This window comes from Chiloscyllium plagiosum, chromosome 42 (assembly GCF_004010195.1).
Source record: "Chiloscyllium plagiosum isolate BGI_BamShark_2017 chromosome 42, ASM401019v2, whole genome shotgun sequence".
In the NCBI taxonomy this organism is placed as follows: domain Eukaryota; kingdom Metazoa; phylum Chordata; class Chondrichthyes; order Orectolobiformes; family Hemiscylliidae; genus Chiloscyllium; species Chiloscyllium plagiosum.
Genome location: NC_057751.1, coordinates 4364189 through 4382806, shown reverse-complemented (window position 1 = coordinate 4382806; position 18618 = coordinate 4364189). Strand labels below are relative to the sequence as shown.

Here is an 18618-nt window from a genome sequence, read left to right as displayed (position 1 = left end):
CAACATCCTTGTAAATCTTTTCTGAACCCTTTCAAGTTTCACAACATCTTTCTGATAGGAAGGAGACCAGAAGTGCATGCAATATTCCAACAGTGGCCTAACCAATGTCCTGTACAGCTGCAACATGACCTCCCAACTGGAATGTTAAGAGTTTGTGAGCTCAGTCAGTACTCTAACCACAGAAACTGTTTTGAAACCAGCTGGTGAATGTGTTCAGGATTCTGTACCTTCTCCCTGATGGTCGAGGTTGTAGAAAAGCATTGCCAGGGTGGGATGGACCTTTGAGAATGCTGGCAGCCTTTCCTTGACAGCGGGCCTGCTAGATGGATTCCATTGTTGGGAGGTTGGCCTTTGTGATTGTCCGGGATGAGTTCACCACTCTCTGCAATGGTCTCCAATCTTGAATTGTACAGTTGCCATACCAAACCAACCGACTCCCACAGCTACCTGGACTACACCTCCTCCCATCCTGCCCCCTGTAAAAACGCCATCCCATTCTCCCAATTCCTTCGTCTCCGCCGCATCTGCTCCCAGGAGGACCAGTTCAAAATACGTACAACACAGATGGCCTCCTTCTTCAAGGACCGCAATTTCCCCCCCGACGTGGTCGACGGTACCCTCCACCGCATCTCCTCCACTTCCCGCTCCTCCGCCCTTGAGCCCCGCCCCTCCAACCGCCACCAGGACAGAACCCCACTGGTCCTCACCTACCACCCCACCAATCTCCATGTACAGCACATCATCCGCCGTCACTTCCGCCACCTCCAAACAGACCCCAGCACCAAGAATATATTTCCCTCCCCTCCCCTATCAGCTTTCCATAGAGACCACTCCCTCCGCGACTCCCTTGTCAGATCCACACCCCCCACCGACCCAACCACCACTCCCGGCACCTTCCCTTGCAACCGCAGGAGGTGCAACACTTGCGCCCACACCTCCCCCCTCACTTCTCTCCAAGGCCCCAAAGGAAAATTCCATATCCGCCACAGATTCACCTGCACCTCCACCCACATCATCTACTGCATCCGCTGCAGCCGGTGTGGCCTCCTCTATATTGGGGAGACAGGCCGCCTACTTGCGGAGCGATTCAGAGAGCACCTCTGGGCCACCCGGACGAACCAACCCAACCAACCTGTGGCACAGCATTTCAACTCCCCCTCCCACTCCACCGAGGATATGCAGGTCATTGGACTCATCCACCGCCAAACCACAACAACCCGACGGTCGGAGGAGGAACGTCTTATCTTCCGACTGGGAACCCTCCAACCACAGGGGATGAACTTGAACTTCACCAGTTTCTTCATCCCCCCTCCCCCCACCTTGTCTCAGCCGAATCCCTCCAGCCCGGCAACGCCTTCCTGACCTGCAGTCTTCTTCTTGACCTCCCCGCCTCCATCCTACTCCGACCTATCACCCTCACCTTGACCTCTTTCCACCTATCACATTTCCAACGCCCCTCCTCCAAGTCCCTCCTCCCTACCTTTTATCTTCTCCTGCTGAACACTCTCTGCTCATTCCTGAAGAAGGGCCTGTGCCCGAAACGTCGAATCTCCTGTTCCCTGGATGCTGCCTGACCTGCTGTGCTGTTCCAGCAATAAAGTTTCAACCATACCAAATAGTAATACATTCAGACAGAATGCTCTATATGGCGCACCTACAAAAGTTGGCAAGGGTATTCACTGTCATGCCAAATTTCCTCAGCTGCCTGAGGAAGAGGAGACAATGTTGGGCCTTTGTAACCAGTGTGTCCACATGAAGAGTCCAAGAAAGCTTGTTATGGATGCTCCCAGGAGTTTGACACTCTCCACTCGTTCCACCTCTTGCTGTTCATGTGTAGCGGGTGCATGAGTAACATCCCGCTGAAAGTCAATAATGAGTTCCTTGGTTTTGCTGGCATTGAGAGTTAGGTTGTTCTCAGTGCACTATTTTTCCAGGCCTTCCACCTCCTGTCTGTAGTCTGTTTCATCGCCATCTGAGATTCAACCGACTATGGTGGTGTCATCAGCCAACTTGTAAATGGTATAAGTTTGATATTTAGTGATGCAGTCATGGGTATACAGTAGAGTACAGTAGGGGGGCTGAGTACGCACCCCTGGTGGGTGTTGAGTGTTAGGATGAAATATTGTCCCCATTCTTCACTGATTGTGGCCTGTTGGTCAGGAAAGTGAGGATCAAGTTGCAGAGAGTGGGGCTTAGTCCGAGATCACTAAGTTTAGTAATCAGTCTCGAGGGGATAATAGTGTTGAAAGCTGACCTGTAGTCAATGAGTAGGATTCTTACATAGCTGTTCTTGGTGTCATGATGTTCTGGGGAGGAGTGAAGAGCAAGTGATATGGCATCTGACATAGATCTGTTGGTCTAATAGGCAAATTGGAGTGGGTCAAGAGTCATGGGGAGGCTGGAGTTGATTAATGCCATGACCAGCCTTTCAAAATACACATGGCCACCGAAGTTAGGGCCACTGGGCGGTAGTCATTGAGACATACTGCATGAGCCTTCTTAGGCACAGGGATGACGTGGGCCCTCTTGAAACAGGCAGGGACAGTGGCCTGCTGCAGGGAGAGGTTGAAGATGTCTGAGAAGACCTCTGCCAGTTGATCTGCACATGCCCTGAGTGCATGGCCTGGTACTCCATCTGGTCCCATCGCTTTCCTTGGAATCACATGAAGGAAAACTGATCTGACCTCTGATGCAGTGACTGTTGGGATAGGTTCGTCTGGACTTATCGGAATAGGTGTTAGGTCTCTGCCAAAATTCTGCTCAACGCGAGCATAGAAGGCATTGAGACGATCTGGGAGCGAGATGTCATCGACTGCTATCTTGTACTGTCTCTTTTTAGAACCTGTGATGTCATTCAGACTTTGCCATTATCTCTGGGTTTCTGTCTGGGTCTCTATTTGGATCGGTGTTGGTCCTTGGCTGTCTTAATGGCTCTGCAAAGGTCAGACTTGGATTTGTTATATTTGAGTGGGCCTCCTGATCTGAAGCCTCACGCCTGGTTTTTAGAAGCAACCTTGGCATTTGAAGTTTTACATTTAATGGCATGAGGTGTTTGTGTTTTCCTTTTAGTCATTGCATGCATCCATTTAAAATCTCGCTGACTAAATGGACTTTATTCTGCTTGCAGAACAGGCAGCTGACCCAGCACAAAATCCAGGCTCTGATTTTTTTTTTACATTCTCCCTCCCCGGAGACAGAGAGTTGATCATTCTTAACAGACTGCAAGCCACATTAAGAAACACACAGGCTTTTTCCATGATAAATGTGAGGCGAGGAATTAAGAACAGAAATACATACAAAAACGATGATTTGGAGGAGCCGGTATTGGACTCGGGTGGACAAAGTTAAAAATCACACAACATCAGGTTAAAGTCCAACAGGTTTAATTGGAAGCACAGGTTTAATTCATCACCATCTGATGAAGGAGCGGCACTCCGAAAGTAGTGTACTTCCAATTAAATCTGTTGGACTTTAACCTGATGTTGTGTGATTTTTAACTTTGTATAAAAATGATGACATACATGGGTTCAAAAGGGCTGAACAATGCCTGGTTTCATTATCTCCTTGCAGTGACATAAAACGACCACAAGATGGAATTGATCACGTACAGACAGTCTGCACCTCAGGCCTGTATTTGCACTCTCTGCCTTGCACACACTTCCTCCCAAGTTCAGCTCAATCCCTGGCACATGGTTTTCCCAACCACCCCCAGCTCCCACACACAGCAAACGGGCGGCTCACACACTGCACTGGTTGTGGCTCAGCAGGTAGTCTCTATCCTCTGCAGCAGGGTGTTGTGGGGTATACACACTGTCCAGGCTGCCACTCCAGTGAACTGCCGAAGGAGTGCTCCACTGTCAGAGGCACTGCCTTTAGGGGACAGGTGAAGACATGGGCCCATTGATCACTGTCTCCCTTCATCAGGTGGGCATTGAAGAACCCCTGGCAATGTTTTGAAGCTGATGGTGGTTACGTAAGATTTGTTTTAATCATTTGTACCTTGTACTGCTGTCATCATGGTTACAGTTCCAGTGAGAGATGCTGTGCATGAACAGTATTAACTCCATGATGTTGGAGTACAGGCGTGATTAAATTATTTTGCAAATCGAAGAAAATAACAGTATTAGATGTTTTTCCAAGTCCACTGCTGGATTGTAGTCTGCATGAGCATAAAGACCGTTTTATCTTTCCACTGAACTTGTTGTATCCTCAACAGAACAGTGATTGTTCACTGGATTTCAATGCAAGGTTCAGCCTGCGCTGGAAAGTACAGTGTTATTGTGTTCTGCAGGCAAGGAACAAACCCATTGGACCAAGGGCCTGGGTTCTGCTTGCTTGGCTCACAGCCCCCACAGACATTTACCTCCCAAATTAATCCCAGTAGTCAGTGGAGATAGATCGTCCCACATTCACCTGTCACCACCATCTGTCTTATATGTTTCTGACACAGCAAGCTCTTATTTTCGTAAAACTCTAACCTCTTTAATCCTTTCTCATGAGACAACCACTGTCCCCCCATTGCAGGTATTAACTTGGCCAACAGTGGTCAGATAGTTTTATGGTCACTGTGACTGACATGTGCTTCCCATTGGGGATTTTGGTGGAGATGAATAGGGCTGAATGGCCTTGTTTCATGCTGGGTCTGACTGGAAGTTCTCTTGGTGCTGTGGTCTGATTTAAATTTCTTGATGGATCAGCTGTCTGGGTCTTTGGACATAGAGTGTAAGAGATAATTACCAAAGTCCTTTTTATCATTTATGTAAATGATTTGGGTGTGAATAAAGGAGGAAGAGTTAATAAGTTTGCAGATGACACCAAAAATGGAGATGTAGTGGACAGCGAAGAAGGTTACTTCAGAGTACCACAGAATCTCGATCAGATGGGCCAATGGGCTGAAGAGTGGCAGACAGAGTTTAATTTAGATAAATGTGAGGTGCTGCATTTTGGAAAGGCAAATCAGGGCAGGACTTATATACTTAATGGTAAGGTCCTCTGAGAGTGTTGCTGAGTAAAGAGACCTTGGAGTGCAGGTTCATAGCTCCTTGAAAGTAGAGGCTAGGGGTGTTTTCCCTGGAGCGTCGGAGCTGAGGTTTATAGAGGTTTATAAAATTATGAGGGGCTTGGGTCGGATAAATAGACAAGGTCTTTTCCCTGGGGTGGAGGAGTCTAGAACTCGAGGGTATAGGTTTAGGGTGAGAGGGGAAAGATATAAAAGGGACCTAAGGGGCAACTTTTTCACACAGAGGGTGGTGCGTATAAGGAATGAGCTGCCAGAGGATGTGGTGGAGGTTGGTACAATTACAACATTTTAAAGGCATCTGGATGTGTATATGAATAGGAAGGGTTTAGAGGGATATGGGCCAAGTGCTGGCAAATAGGACCAGATTAGTTTAGGATATCTGGTCAGGATGGAGGAGTTGGATCAAAGGGTCTGTTTTTGAGCTGTGTATCGATATGACTCCTGGCCCCCCAGTACAATAAATGGAGTTGATAGGAAGTGTGTATGTCAAGTTTGTTCCTCGCTCCATGTTGCTGAGCGAAGGGCATGGGGCTGGAATCTGTATGGTATTCAATGTTCACAAACTGTTTTGAAAAAATGTTGCCAAATGAGGAATCAATTGGAGAGAGCATTTGGAGCAAGGGAAGCCCTTTCAGATGGAGAGATGCAGCAAAAGGAATAGCTCCCTGGCTCCAGGGAAACTGCTCTGATCAGGGCAGAGGTTGGGTTGAAGTGGGGTGATGCAGAATGAGCTCTGGCCCTGTAAAAACATGGTTTTACTGCCAGAGAGGGGGCTGGGGGGGGGGGAGACAGACAGAGACAGGTGGGGGGAGTAAAGAAGACCCATACAGACAGACGTAGACGTGCACACACACTCACAGAGAACCCTCATCCAGACATCACCAGGGAGAGGGGATGATGACACTAACACAAACAGCCGTGCACATAAACACACACAGACACAACCCCTCACCCAGGCAGACAGGGAGACAGGGTGAGGAGTACCCACATTGACACCAACACAGACACACACAAATGTACACCACACAGCTGTGGAGATGGGAGCTGGGCAGGTTGGTACACCCCCTCCTCCCTACACTCACAAAGACAGCTTCATTCACACACAGACAGACAAAACCTGCACACAGCGCGGAGCTAAGGGAGACAGACAGAAACATCTCTCTCTTTCATTTCACAAGAGAGCAGGGTACACACACACCCGCTAACCTGGGCGGGAGCTTGAGGATGTTTGGGGGGGGGGGTGTGGGGTCGGATATGGTCCCCCCCCAGCCTCCACACTGTCCCAGACAGAGAGATAAACAACCAGACGGTGTGAGTCCCCAGGCGGAGCAGGGTGCACCCTGAGACAGACATTGCTATTGCCACAGGCCCTGGGGAGGGAGTGGGGCGGGGCGCATGCTCCTCCCCCTCCCGGCAGTGGCTGGCCCGCTGGGCAGGGAGGACCTGAGCTGGGAAGGGGAGTGGCTGGGGACCGGTTGTGTATCTGTTTGAAAGCGGCTCCGGGTTCGAAGCGGACTCCGAATGGATACAAAGTGGCGGCAGCAGCAGCGCCAGCGGCCCGGGCGCTACATTGTAACCGTGGGCCGGCCCTGATACTGCGGCTGGGAGACCCAGCGGGTACTGCCTTCACCTCAGGCCCGGGATTACACCACAGGTAAGGCCGCTCGGCCAGGACAGAGGGGGAGGGAAGGAGCGCCGGGCCTTAGCAACAGCCTCTGATCTTGACGGGGAGGGGGGCTGGGGCTTGGTCTCATCCTCGGGGGGAGTGGGGACAGAAAGCAGCTGCTGCCCTCTCGCCTCCTTCTTCCCCCGGGCCACCCCTATCCCCCCGCCTGTACAGGGGAGGCTGAGGCAACATGGAGGGCGGGCATCAAGCATACTTCCACAACAAGCCTGGTCCTGGGGGTGGTTGGGGTCTGGGGCTACATTTTTGTGCGGGGGTAGGTTTGAGGTGGGCAAGATGCTGGCAGGGCACCTGGTGCCCACTGTCTGGGCAGCTTGACTGTCTTCAGGTGAGTTTCCCTGAGCTAGTGAGTGTTGACGCAGAGGGCAGACGGAGAAGGGGGCAGCTCCAGGACTGGTGGGGTTCAATTCCTGTCTGGTGCAGTAACATGTTTGGACAGGCTGATGAGGCAAGAGTCTGGAATTTGACCAGGAGCATGGTGAGTTCCACAGCCCACACCCCGAATCACCCTAAGACTGGTGTGCACCCCTGAGCTGCTAGTGAGGCCCACCAGACCTGAGAACAACAGCAATTGGGTGAGACTCCATCTTGCAAAGTCTGGGCCAACTCTTCAGCTGCTTCCATCTACCCCTCTGGGGAGCTTCTGCACAGAGAGAGAGTCTCCCAGGGACACAATCACCCCTCCAAATTATCCAGCAGAATGTTCCAGTCATTCCTGTGGGATGACTGACCCATACAGAAAATCCAAATTCACAAAGAGGGTAAAATGGATTTAAGCCTGATCTTGTAAAACTTGGACCCATTTGGCAAAAGCCTGGCAATTTCCCAAAAACAGTTTATTTTAAAAATGAGAGTCTGGACCCACATTCTTTCAGTGAACATGTTGTATCTCCCTTCCCTGATCTGTGGAACCCGATAGGTCCAGTTAGGAACAGGAGGAGGCCATTCACCCTGTTCCAGGGTTGGTCTGAGGCCTAACTCCATAAATCTGCCTTTACCTGCCTTCATACTTAACAAAAATACATCTACCATGGATTTAAAGTTAACAACTTATTCTGCATCCATTTGTGGAAGAGAGTTCCAAACCTCTCCCACCCTTTATGTGTAGAAGTGCTTCCTGACATCTCCCAAACAGTCTGGCCCTCATTCTCAGGCTGTGTCTCAAAGTTGTGGAATCCCCAACCAGTGGGGATTTATCTCGTATATCTTTATCAACCCTGTCTTCTCCTGTCAATATCTCGAATCCTTAAATCAGATCACCCCTGAATCATTTGACCAGCCATTTCACTTATCCACATGTCACTTTAATAAGTGTTTCCATTTGGGGTGACTTCTGATATTTTTAAAAGCTTTTAAATCTAGTGAGTAATGAGAAAGTATTTCCAGGGGGGTTAGGAGGGAAAGTAACCAACAGAGACACATTTAAGACTGACAGAAATATTGTAACAAGTGAGACAGAACTCCTGCACACTCACTTTCTCTCTCTCTCAGCTCCTACTACTCTACGGATCTTAATATAAAATCAAATGTTTTATCCAATTACACCAATAGTTAGATACTTTCTCTCCATTAGGTTTGGAATAAAAATATTCAGCAAACAGGATTCTACACTCAACTGTGAAATATTAATTTATTCTGGGGAAAAAAAAACTTGGTTGTTGGAGATGTAAAGCTAACTAAGAAAATTTTGATATTTAAAAGTATTAATCTCCTTAATATCCCAACATTTGAACAACTTCTAAAATAAATGAAACAAACAGATTTCTCTCTGGAGAGAAATGTTTTTCAGAGGGCAGATGACACTTGTCCAATAATTGTTAGCTTCTGAAAGGTGAAAGGTTGAATGGTGGCGTCAGATTGTGAATTTGATTTGTTGCCTGTGTGTTTTCCTCAGATCTTGTCGACATGCAGAGGCAAAGCTCTCCTGTTAATGCCACCAGCAACAGTACCAGGCCACCCCTTGCTCCTGACGGAACTAGGGAGTTACCGCAGCGGATGACCGACTCCCAGCTCCCGTCCTGGCAACCGGCACGACCATCTCTTCCTGATGTCGAACCCCCGTGTGCCGGTGAGGAGTGCCACGAGGAGACCGGGGAAGCAGCCGTTGCCGAGATTCAGAAGGAGGGGAATGGCGTGGGCATCTGCCATTCTGGGCAGCAGCACACGGTCCTCCCAGATACCAGCCATACACACCAGGTGGGTGTTGCCCCCAGTCGAGGTGGTGGTCGCAGGCATGCGTTTATTCTCTCCACACGCAGGGAGAGCCAGTCTTATCACCGTGAAGTGTGTGCAACAAAGCTCTGGAGGATCCCAAACACCTCTGAGCTGGGATCAAATTGTTACACTGTAAAGGGTGCAAATCTCACACTGCTCTGTCTTAAATTATCTCCTGACTGCCCACTGAATTTTCACGATTTTACTCACGGCTGCCCCTATCCTGCTGATCGTTTGGCTTCTGTAATGCGCTCAAAGCCTTAACACTCTCTCCGCACAGATACTGCTGAATTCCGCCAGCAGTGTCTGTCTCTGTCCCAGATTTCCAGCATCCGCAGTGTTTTGTCTCTGTTAACTGGCTGGGTAAAATCCGATGCCCCTTGCTTCAGCTGGGGGCAGGGGAAATCTGAAGCAGCTAATGGTAAACCGTGAATAGTTTGCAGCCCTCAACATGTACCACTGAAATGCATGTTGTTTCATTGCGATTCTTACAAAAGAGCCACTGGTGTATATCTGAGAGCGTCCTCGGACTAGCCAAAGGGGGCTGTTCCTCAGCACACTCATTCCCAGGAATGGTACTGAAATGTGCCCATTGGTTTTGCTGTTGGCCTTTGGAAAGCTCCATGGCTGAATTCCCAATGGACGTGCGTTCCGCGCTGACCATTCCCCACTTCAGTGTCCCTTCCATCATGGTACTCAAGACAGGAAGTAATCATTGCCTGCCAACATGTGACTCCAGGCACACGGTGATGTGGCTGGCTCAGACCCTGCTGGGCAGCCAGGGAGGGGCCAGGTCCGACAACACTTGATTTGCTGGAGACCTTCCTAGACTGGTGGCCAGGAGAGGGTGTTGGATGAGGAGAGGGGTGAAGTGGCACGGGTATTGGTAGGGGTCCAAAGGGAGGCCCACGCCTCACTCTGGACAGCATCCTCAGCTATCCCATCTGAGGACAGTGGGACTCAAGTGTATGCAGATCATGGCCCAATCTTCTGATCTTTCTGACAGGATCCGCCTGGAACGCTGGGTTCAGGGGAAGGCCAGCCTGATCCGACATTGCCAAGTCAGCATGCTGAGGGGGTCCAGAGCTGTTACCAAACGGTGCAGCCCCACTGGTTCCACTGCAGGATGGACGATGTCAACCCCAACTGGACTCCCTTCAGTAAGACAGACTCTCACATGTTGGAGACCAAGTACTGCTCTTCCAAGAAGCAAGCTCCTGGTAAGGACCATCAATGCCAAACTCTCTGTGTGGCCGGAGTGTCATTCCAATGGGGGGGGTGGCAGATAGTCAGGAGCAAGGAACACAAGGACGGCAGGTGGGAGGGCAATGATGAGGGAGGGTCTAACCCCCCCCCCCCCCCCCCCGGTGTGCTGGGCAGCTAACAGCTACATAACCCTGTGTGTCCAGCAATAAAGGGGGACAGTAGGGCAAAATCCATAACTCTTAAGATGCTGGTAGAGAAAGGGAGTTCTTGAGCCCCAGCTTCTGGGGAAGGTACACTGTCCACTGGTAGAATGATTAAAAACTGGGGACGTGAAAGAAGCCAGAACACATCTGTCACACTGACCCGGTGAGACTTCCTCTGCAGCCCCAGGCACCCCCTTCTCAAGGCAGAGAAAGACCAACCTGTGAGACCTACGTGTCTCTCTCTCTCTCTCTCTCGCGCTGTCTCTCTCTCTCTCTCTTTCTGTCTTTCTCTCTTAGATTGTTAGATTCCCTACAGTGTGGAAACAGGCCCTTTGGCCCAAGCAGTCCACACCGACCCTACAAAGAGTAACCCACCAGACCCATTTCCGTCTGACGAATGCACCTAACACAATTTAGCATGGCCAATCCACCCGAACCTGCACATCTTTGAACTGTGGGAGGAAACCAGAGCACCTGGAGGCAACCCACGCAGACACGGGGGGAGTTTGCAAACTCTACACACAGCCACCTGAGGCTGGATTCAAACCTGGGTCCCTGGCACTGTGAAACAGCAGTGCTAACCGCTAAGCCAACAAGCTGACCTCATTGCCACTGTGCCACCTTCCATGATGGAAGACTTGTATTTATAGAAATATCTTTGTACCTTTTACTTTCAGAGTTTGAATTTTGCGCTAGTGGCATGTGGGCTTTGGTCCATGCATATGAGGAAGTTTAGTTACTAACTTGCCATGATTTTCAGCAGGTTTCTGTCAGAGAGAAGCTGACTGGGGGCCCTCCTGCTGTCACCGTGTGAATTTGTTTGTGTTGTTACACTTTTATGGTTGAAGAGAGCAACCAATGAAAGGCATTTCTGTGCTTTTCCTGAAGAAGAATCAATAAATGGTTTTTGCTTTGGAAAATTGGAAAGCTTTTGTTAGCAATTCACAAAAGAGCGAGCTGAATCCTGCTGTAAAAATGCAGGATTCAGGAGACAGGTGTAAGTTCCGAATCTTTAGGAAATCGGTTACCTCAGCGTAAGGGCTTTAGTTTGAAAATTCTGGACTAGAGGTGTTTGGTTAGAACTTTGAACGGCTATTTAAAGCTGAGAACGTTTAAGCTTAGTTGTGCGACAAATCAGGGAAACATTTCTGAAGCTGTCAAGACAGGAATTGAAAGAAACATTGAAATATCACCATGATAAACAAAACCAAATGATCTGTCAGGCCAGAATTCAGGCTGGGATCTGACATGACTGTGTCCACTGTTGTTTGTCATTTATACAAAAGTTTCATTGAGAATAAAGGAAGCATGGTTAGTACGTTTGTAGATGACCGCACAATTGGTGCTAGAGTAGACAGTAAAGAACGTTATCTAAGATTATGAAGGGATGTTGTTCATTTCTGCCAAGGAGTGGCAAATGGAGTTTAATTTCAATAAATGCGAGGTGTTGCATTTTGGTAAGCTGAGCAAGACCGGAATTACACACTTAACGATAGGGCCCTGAGGCCCTAGAACAGACACCTCGGTATATAGTTCAGTGAAAGTTGTGCCGCAGGTAGTCAGACTGCAAACAGCCAGTTAGCACGCTTGCCTTCGTTGCTCAGACCATTGAGTACAGGAGTTGGGACATCATGTTGTGGTTGTACAGGACGTACCTGAGGCCACTGTTGGAGGGATATGGATCAAATGCATCCATATCAAATGGGACTAGTCTAGTTGGGAGGGATATGGGCCAAACGCAGGCAAATGGGACTAGTTTGAAACTTGGTCAGCGCGGAAGAGTTGGACCGAAGGGTCTCTGAATGACTGTCGATCTGTCTGGTGGTAACATCAGCTGGGGTGTTAGCAAGTTTGGAATGCTGTTTGTGTCAGAGTGGGGCAGGGAACAGTGACTGGGGTGGTACTACAAGCTCAGAGGGAGGGAGAAAGATGCCAAACACCAGGGCTGTGCCTGCTCACGAATGTTCTCTTTCAGTAGCAGTGGACTCTGAGGACGTGGCTGTGCCAACAGACGGAGGCCGCTATGATGTCTTTCTGGGCAGTCGCACGAGGCACGCTGTTTACTGGCAGGAGGCACCCAGTCAAGTCAGGCGATGTATGTGGTTTTTCAAAAGTGACAAAGACAACAGCTACCACCCATACACAGAGGAGCTCAGTGACCTGATCGAGGTGGGTTCCACACACCAATATCATCACAACAACAACCCGCCAAGTCTCAGCGTTGTGACAAACCCTTACTGCAGCTCAGGGGGTGATTGTCGGGCTGCATGGATGTCATTGGCTTTTGTTGCCCATTCCCAGTTGCCCCTTGGGGGGTGAGCTGCCTTCTTGAACCGCTGCAGTCCATGTGCTGTAGAGGGACCCACAATGCCCTTAGGGAGGCAATTCCAGGATTTTGACCCAGTGACACTGAAGGAACGGTGATATATTTCCAAGCCAGGATGGTTAGTGGTTCGGAGCGGAACTTGGCAATTGTCAATTTACCAGTCCTGTCTGCGTTTAACTTTACACTGAGCTTGGGGTCCTCTGTTCGAGAGAAGTAATTAGGACGAAGATTTTTATCTGTGAGTGCACACAAAGCAGATCTCGAGATGCCAAGAACTCTGGTAGAACTCAGGACATTCGTCAGATCCTCAAAATCCTGAACAACAGGGGTCCTCCTGACTTCACACCCCCGCAGATTAAGCTCCGATATGCAGGATAGTTCTGTTGTCACGTCAGACTGGTTTGTGTGGAAGGTGGGAGTGTCACTGGGCTTGGGAGGGCCAATTGGTACAAGAATGGAGGAGTGCCAGTGCCTTAAGGGTGTGCTCTGTGTTTTAACTCTGGGAGTTGAGGTTGGGAAAAATTAATTCACAGCTGCCTGAGGCTGAACCTTCCCCACGGAGTTCCTGACTGTGGGAATTGTAATTCCTGTTTTGGCAAGCTGCCCTGCCCTCACTGAGAATAACCCATGAGCTGTGACCACAGCAGTTTCCCAATATTGACCCAACCAGTGCAGGGAGATTGCCTCTAGCAGCACTGTCAGGGGGCTGAATGGCCTCTGTGTGGTGCTGCAGTAACTCCACAACAGCCTCTGTGGCTGGCAGCACGTTCCAAAGCTCTGTTTGCCGAGAGCTGGAAACCTCAGTCTCAGAGCTTGTGGTGACAGAGCCACAGAACTGCTGTGGGCAGATGGTCAGGAGCTCCTGACTCTGCTGTCTTGTTGGAAATCTGAGCTTGGAGTGCGATCTGGCTGATGCTGAGGGGAGTGTGGAGCCTGGCTCCAGGTGACCGTGTGAGGTTGAGAGGAGGAATGATATCCCCTGGGCTCAGCTACAAACTGGCCCTCAGTCAGCACTGTGCGAGCGTTTGGCTGGCTCAGCAAAGTCGGGTCTCCCTGTCTGGGACGGTTTATCTCAAAATCACCTTCTCTTCCCAACAGGCAGCATACAAGGAAGCAGTAATGTCGAACGAGTGGAACAAAAAATTACAGTTTCCAAGTGGAGAAGTCATCAAACTGCACAATCCCAAGGTACTGAGACTGTATCTTGTTCTGTTTCTGACATGTGCATGGTCATTGATGGAACAGCCAGTGTCCCTTTTGTAACATTGAAATTTGTTTAGATTGGAGCTGAGTGGTCAATCACTGAGGATAAGAAATCGGAGCAGGAGTAAGCCATTCGGCCCGTCATGCCTGCCCCCACCAGGGTCATTGCTGATCCGGCCTGTGGTACCAGCTCCTCAATGTTTCAGAGATCAGTGGGTCTCCTCTTGAAAGGTTTACATCGCTCTAGCCTCCCCAACTGTCTGGGGCAGAGGATTCACTGCCACATCTCTTCCAGACATGCCCACCTTGGGGACGTTCTCTCGCCACGTCCTGAGATCCTCAGTCAGTGCCATCTGTCATCACGTGACCGCCAGTTCTGAGGAGGGGTCACCGGACCCGAAACGTTAACTCTGATTTCTCTTCACAGACCTGCGGAGCTTCTCCAGCAATTTCTTCCAGACATTCACTGCCCTCCTAAGAGATGAAATTCCTTTTGCCTCTCAGGTTAAAAGAGAGTCCCCTAATCCTGCTCCTGTGTCCCCAGTTTGAAAACATCCCCCATTGCTGGAGCATCTTCTCAAGGTCTCCCCTGTCAGGCCCCCTCACAGTCTGACATTTCTCAGGAAGACTCTTCCAGACCCTCATCAAGAAAGGCTCATCCTCAATAAGTCACCCCGTGTCCCAGGAATCACCCCCCGTGTCCCAGGAATCACCCCCCCCCCCCCCGTGTCCCAGGAATCACCCGAGTGAATCCGTTTTGAACTGTGTCCAGTGTCAGCACATCCTTCATTAAACACGGGGCTGAAACAGTACTCCATGCAGGCCTCCATTCCTGATGAAGGGCTTTTGCCTGAAACACCAGTTTTCCTGCTCCTCGGATGCTGCCTGACCTGCTGTGCTTTTCCAGCAGCACTCTATTCTCGACAGTACTCTGTACTCCCGGCACAGCCTCACCCACACCCTGCATGTTAGAACAAGACTTCGCCAGGTTTAAATCTCAGACCCCAACCAATAAAGGACAAAATTCAATTTGCCTACTTTGTTACTTGTTGTACATTGATGCTCACTTCCTGTATTTCATGTAGAGAAATACCCACATCTCTCTACCTAGCACTTTTTGGAGTCTTTTTCCATTTCAGTAATAGTCTGTCTTTTGACTCAGTAACAAATAACAAAATGACCTTTGTCACTTTGGCATGGTTTATGATTAGCGCTCAGTGGGCAATCTGTGAAGGTATTATTTATTCTGGTTTGGGTTTCAGCTGTACCCTTCTACTTGTGTTTCTGACCCTTTCCTGTCCCCCACTTGGAGTAACACCTCCCCCTTTGTTACCCGGCACCCCTCTCGTTTCATTTTGATCCGTTAAAGTTCCCTTCAAGTCCACCCCCAACCCGAGTTAAAAGCTTGACTGACAGACTGAAGTTGCTGGGACTTTGGTCCCAGCCCCTTTCAGATGAAGCGGATTCCAATGGACCAGTCCCTCAGCAGATGGAACCCATTTCACCCACACCAGTCCTTGAGCCCAGGCATATCTCTCTCTGAATACCTTCAGTCCATGCTGACTTGCACGTGGCTCAAGTGGTGATCTGAAGATCATTATCTTTGCAGTTGTGCTTTTTGCTTCAGCCCTGACTTGTTTACAATCCCTCAGCAGAACCTCTGTGCGAGTCCTACCCATGTTGTTGATCCCTGTGTGGACCGTGACAACTGGGTCCTTCCACCACCACTCTCGCTCCGCGTTCCTCTCCAGCCGGGAGGAGATATTGTGATCTGGGTGGGTAATGTGACAGGTTGGCCGTGTTCGAGCAGCGTGTGCCTGATTGTTGAAGCTGTCTTTGTGACTCCCTGCCTAATCCCCACCACCTCTCTCTGTTTGGCCTAGCTGATGATGCATTTCCAAGACTGGAACGCGGCTGCTTCGGAGCAGAGTAAGCCGTGGTCTGTGAAGAGAGGGGTGGAACAGACCTACGGAGATATCTTTGTGGGCGAGCCTGTCAAAGTGGACCATTTAGTGTTCATGGTACACGGCATTGGGCCTGCATGTGATATCCGCTTTCGCAGCATCATTCAGTGTGGTGAGTTCCCATTGGCCTTCGCTTTGTACCACACCCCCAAATTCTTGGCCTCTACTCTTAGCTCACTGTGTGTCTGGTGACTGTTGAGTTGAGTACTGTATTGGAATTGACTGACAGGATCCTACCCATGTGTGCCTTCGGGCGTGAATTCTGACCACCCATCACTGCCTCCCTCCACCCTGCATTGGTAAAATATTCATTGTGGTCACCTCATTGAAGACACTCAAGCTGATCATGTCCTTGTCAAGTGTCTCAAAAGTGCTGGCTCTCCAGAAGCACATTGCTGGTGCTGTTCAGGAATAGCGCTTCAGTGGAAGCAGGGGAGCATCAATACCAAAGGTGTCCAAGATAGTGACAAGATTAGAGAAGTGCAAGATGATGCCTGACCTGCTGTGCTTTTCCACCACGACTCTAATCTCCAGCATCTGCAGTACCCACTTTCGCCCTTTCAAGGTAGTGAGCCCAGCACAGACCTGGTGATGTAGGAGAGCTGCTCCCCATCTCTTTCTCCAAATCCCTTGGTGTGAGGGTCTGAACCCCTCGGGTCAAATCCAACCTGTGCCTTCTCGTCATGAATCAGCATAATGCAATGGCAAGTGTGACTGTGAACGAGGCACCCAGCCTGATGTGTTCCCTTTAAACAAACACTGGTCGTCAGACTGAGATTAGGTGAAACTGGGGACTGTAGATGCTGGAGATCAGAGTCAAGATCAGAGTGGTGCTGAAAAAGCACAGCAGGTCAGGCAGCATCCGAGGATATTTTGGGCAGGAGCCCTTCATCAGGAATGAGGCTGGGAGCCTCGGGGGGTGGAGAGATAAATGGGAGCAGGGTGGGGCTGGGGGAACGGGGGACGGGGAGGAAGGTAGCTAAGCAGTAGCAACCATCAGAGGGAGATTGTCCACCTGGTTCTGACCTTGGGCCTGCTCCAGCCTTCCACCCTTTGTGGACCAGGGTACAAACAGACAGCTACCTCGCATCCTGTTCTCGCTGTGGACCGGAGGACGTAGGAATGGGAGTAGGCTCTTCGCCCCCCCCCCCCCCCCCCGAGCCTGCTCCACCATCCACTGGCATCACGGCTGACCTGAGAGTCCTGCCATCCATGTTCCTTTCCTTTCCACCTAATCCTTAATTCCCTGACTGATTAAACATCCCTCTGTCTCAGCCTTCGATGGACACCAACATTCTGTGACCACCTCCACCCCCTCAGTGCTCCCTGTTGCAAGGTGTTCCAGAGATTCTCCATTCCTCCTTACCTCAGTTGTATGCTGACACCCCAACCCCAGAGGCATGTGAGAAATGAACAGTTTGATCCAAGTCAGATCCACAAGACAAGGAGTGAGCCCCTCAGGATGTGTCTCAGTGGGAGACTTCCGACAGTATGGAAGTCTGGGGTGGCACGGTGGCTCAGTTGTTAGTACTGCTGCCTCACAGCGCCAGGCACACTGGTTCAATTCCAGCCTTGGGTGACTGTCTGTGTGGAGTTTGCACGTTCCCCCTGTGTCTGTGTGGGTTTCCTCCATGTGCTCCGGTTTCCTCCCACAGTCCAAAGGTGTGCAGGTCAGGTAAATTGGCTATGCTAAATTACCCATAGTGTTCGGTGCATTAGGCAGAAGGAAATGGGTCTGGGTGGGTTACCCTTTGGAGGGTCGGTTTGGACTTATTGGGCCGAAGGGCCTGTTTCCACTCTGCTGGGAATCGACATGGACAGTTGCCCAAGGCTGGAATTGAACCCTGGTGCTGAGAGGTAGCAGTACTAATGACTGAGCCACCATGCCATCCCACATCCCCACACACATGACCAGGGTGTGAGGCACATTCCTGCTGTTTGGTGACCAGTTCGGGGTTATTGTGAGCTGTGTCACTGTATTTGTGCCAGTTGCTAAGACTGTGCACAGTGCTGCCACACTCTGCGCAGAAATTCACACCGGGGAGTTCTTTTTTGCCTCTCAGAAATATGTCAAGCCACAGACAGCCAAAGTTTCCCAGCTTCTGTTCAAGTTCCTTCACTGGAAAAGGAAGCAAAAAGCGGGGGGGTGGGAGTTTGTCAAATGAATGCACAGAGTGGAAACTTAAGTTGAGTGCCGGGATTTGGGGTGGACCACTCAGTTTCGTTTGGGAATGTGTTGGACATTGCTGCAGGTGGTTTTCCCTTGTCCCAGAGATGCCCTGGGGTCAGTCTACCGCCTCCTGCTGTCCTTGCAGCTTTCCCTGTGGACACCTTGGAGGGACTCAGCTGCTTTGAGTGGTCACTGTGTCAGGGCAGTGTTCCCGGGGATTGGCAGCAGATCTGACAGGCAGGGGGAGGGGAAAGGAGTTCTGCTGTCCTCTGGTCTGTGGCACGATGACCAGAGGCAACGTTGGCCTCACCCCCACCTACTTCCCAGAGGCAACGTTGCCCTGTCCGAGGGCGTGGATGGAGGGCAGCTGCCCACTCAAGCTGCTGCCTAACTCGCTCTCTCTGCTCGTCACAGTCAACGATTTCCGCAACGCCTCTCTCAGCCTGCTTCAGACTCACTTCAGGAGGGCGGCTGAGGAGCAGAAGATTGGCCGGGTGGAGTTTCTGCCCGTGAACTGGTACTGCACGCTGCACGGAGACGCCACTGGAGTGGATGAGTGAGTATCTGAGACTGCCCCACTCTCACCCCTCCATCACACGTGGCATTGCCCCTGGGGAGGGGGAAACAT

At 50.4% G+C, this 18618-nt stretch overlaps 2 protein-coding genes across 3 annotated transcripts in view; one reads left to right on the top strand and one right to left on the bottom strand.

Annotated features, from left to right (window-relative positions):
• LOC122543033 (matrix metalloproteinase-21-like) overlaps positions 1–18618 on the bottom strand; it is a 61546-nt gene that overhangs the window by 15749 nt on the left and 27179 nt on the right. The gene's annotated exons all lie outside the window — the stretch shown is intronic.
• Positions 6310–18618, top strand: part of ddhd2 (DDHD domain containing 2) — a 28644-nt gene continuing 16335 nt past the window's right edge. Inside the window, exons 1-7 of one of the 2 annotated variants that reach the window (XM_043681225.1) lie at positions 6310–6674; positions 8599–8900; positions 9925–10138; positions 12306–12496; positions 13752–13841; positions 15740–15932; positions 18405–18546. In XM_043681225.1, the coding sequence (XP_043537160.1) occupies positions 8610–8900; positions 9925–10138; positions 12306–12496; positions 13752–13841; positions 15740–15932; positions 18405–18546 (1121 nt within the window). In that variant the 5' untranslated portion in view covers positions 6310–6674; positions 8599–8609. Of the gene's footprint in view, positions 6675–8598; positions 8901–9924; positions 10139–12302; positions 12497–13751; positions 13842–15739; positions 15933–18404; positions 18547–18618 lie in introns of both variants that reach the window. The other variant, XM_043681223.1, reaches the window with a different exon arrangement.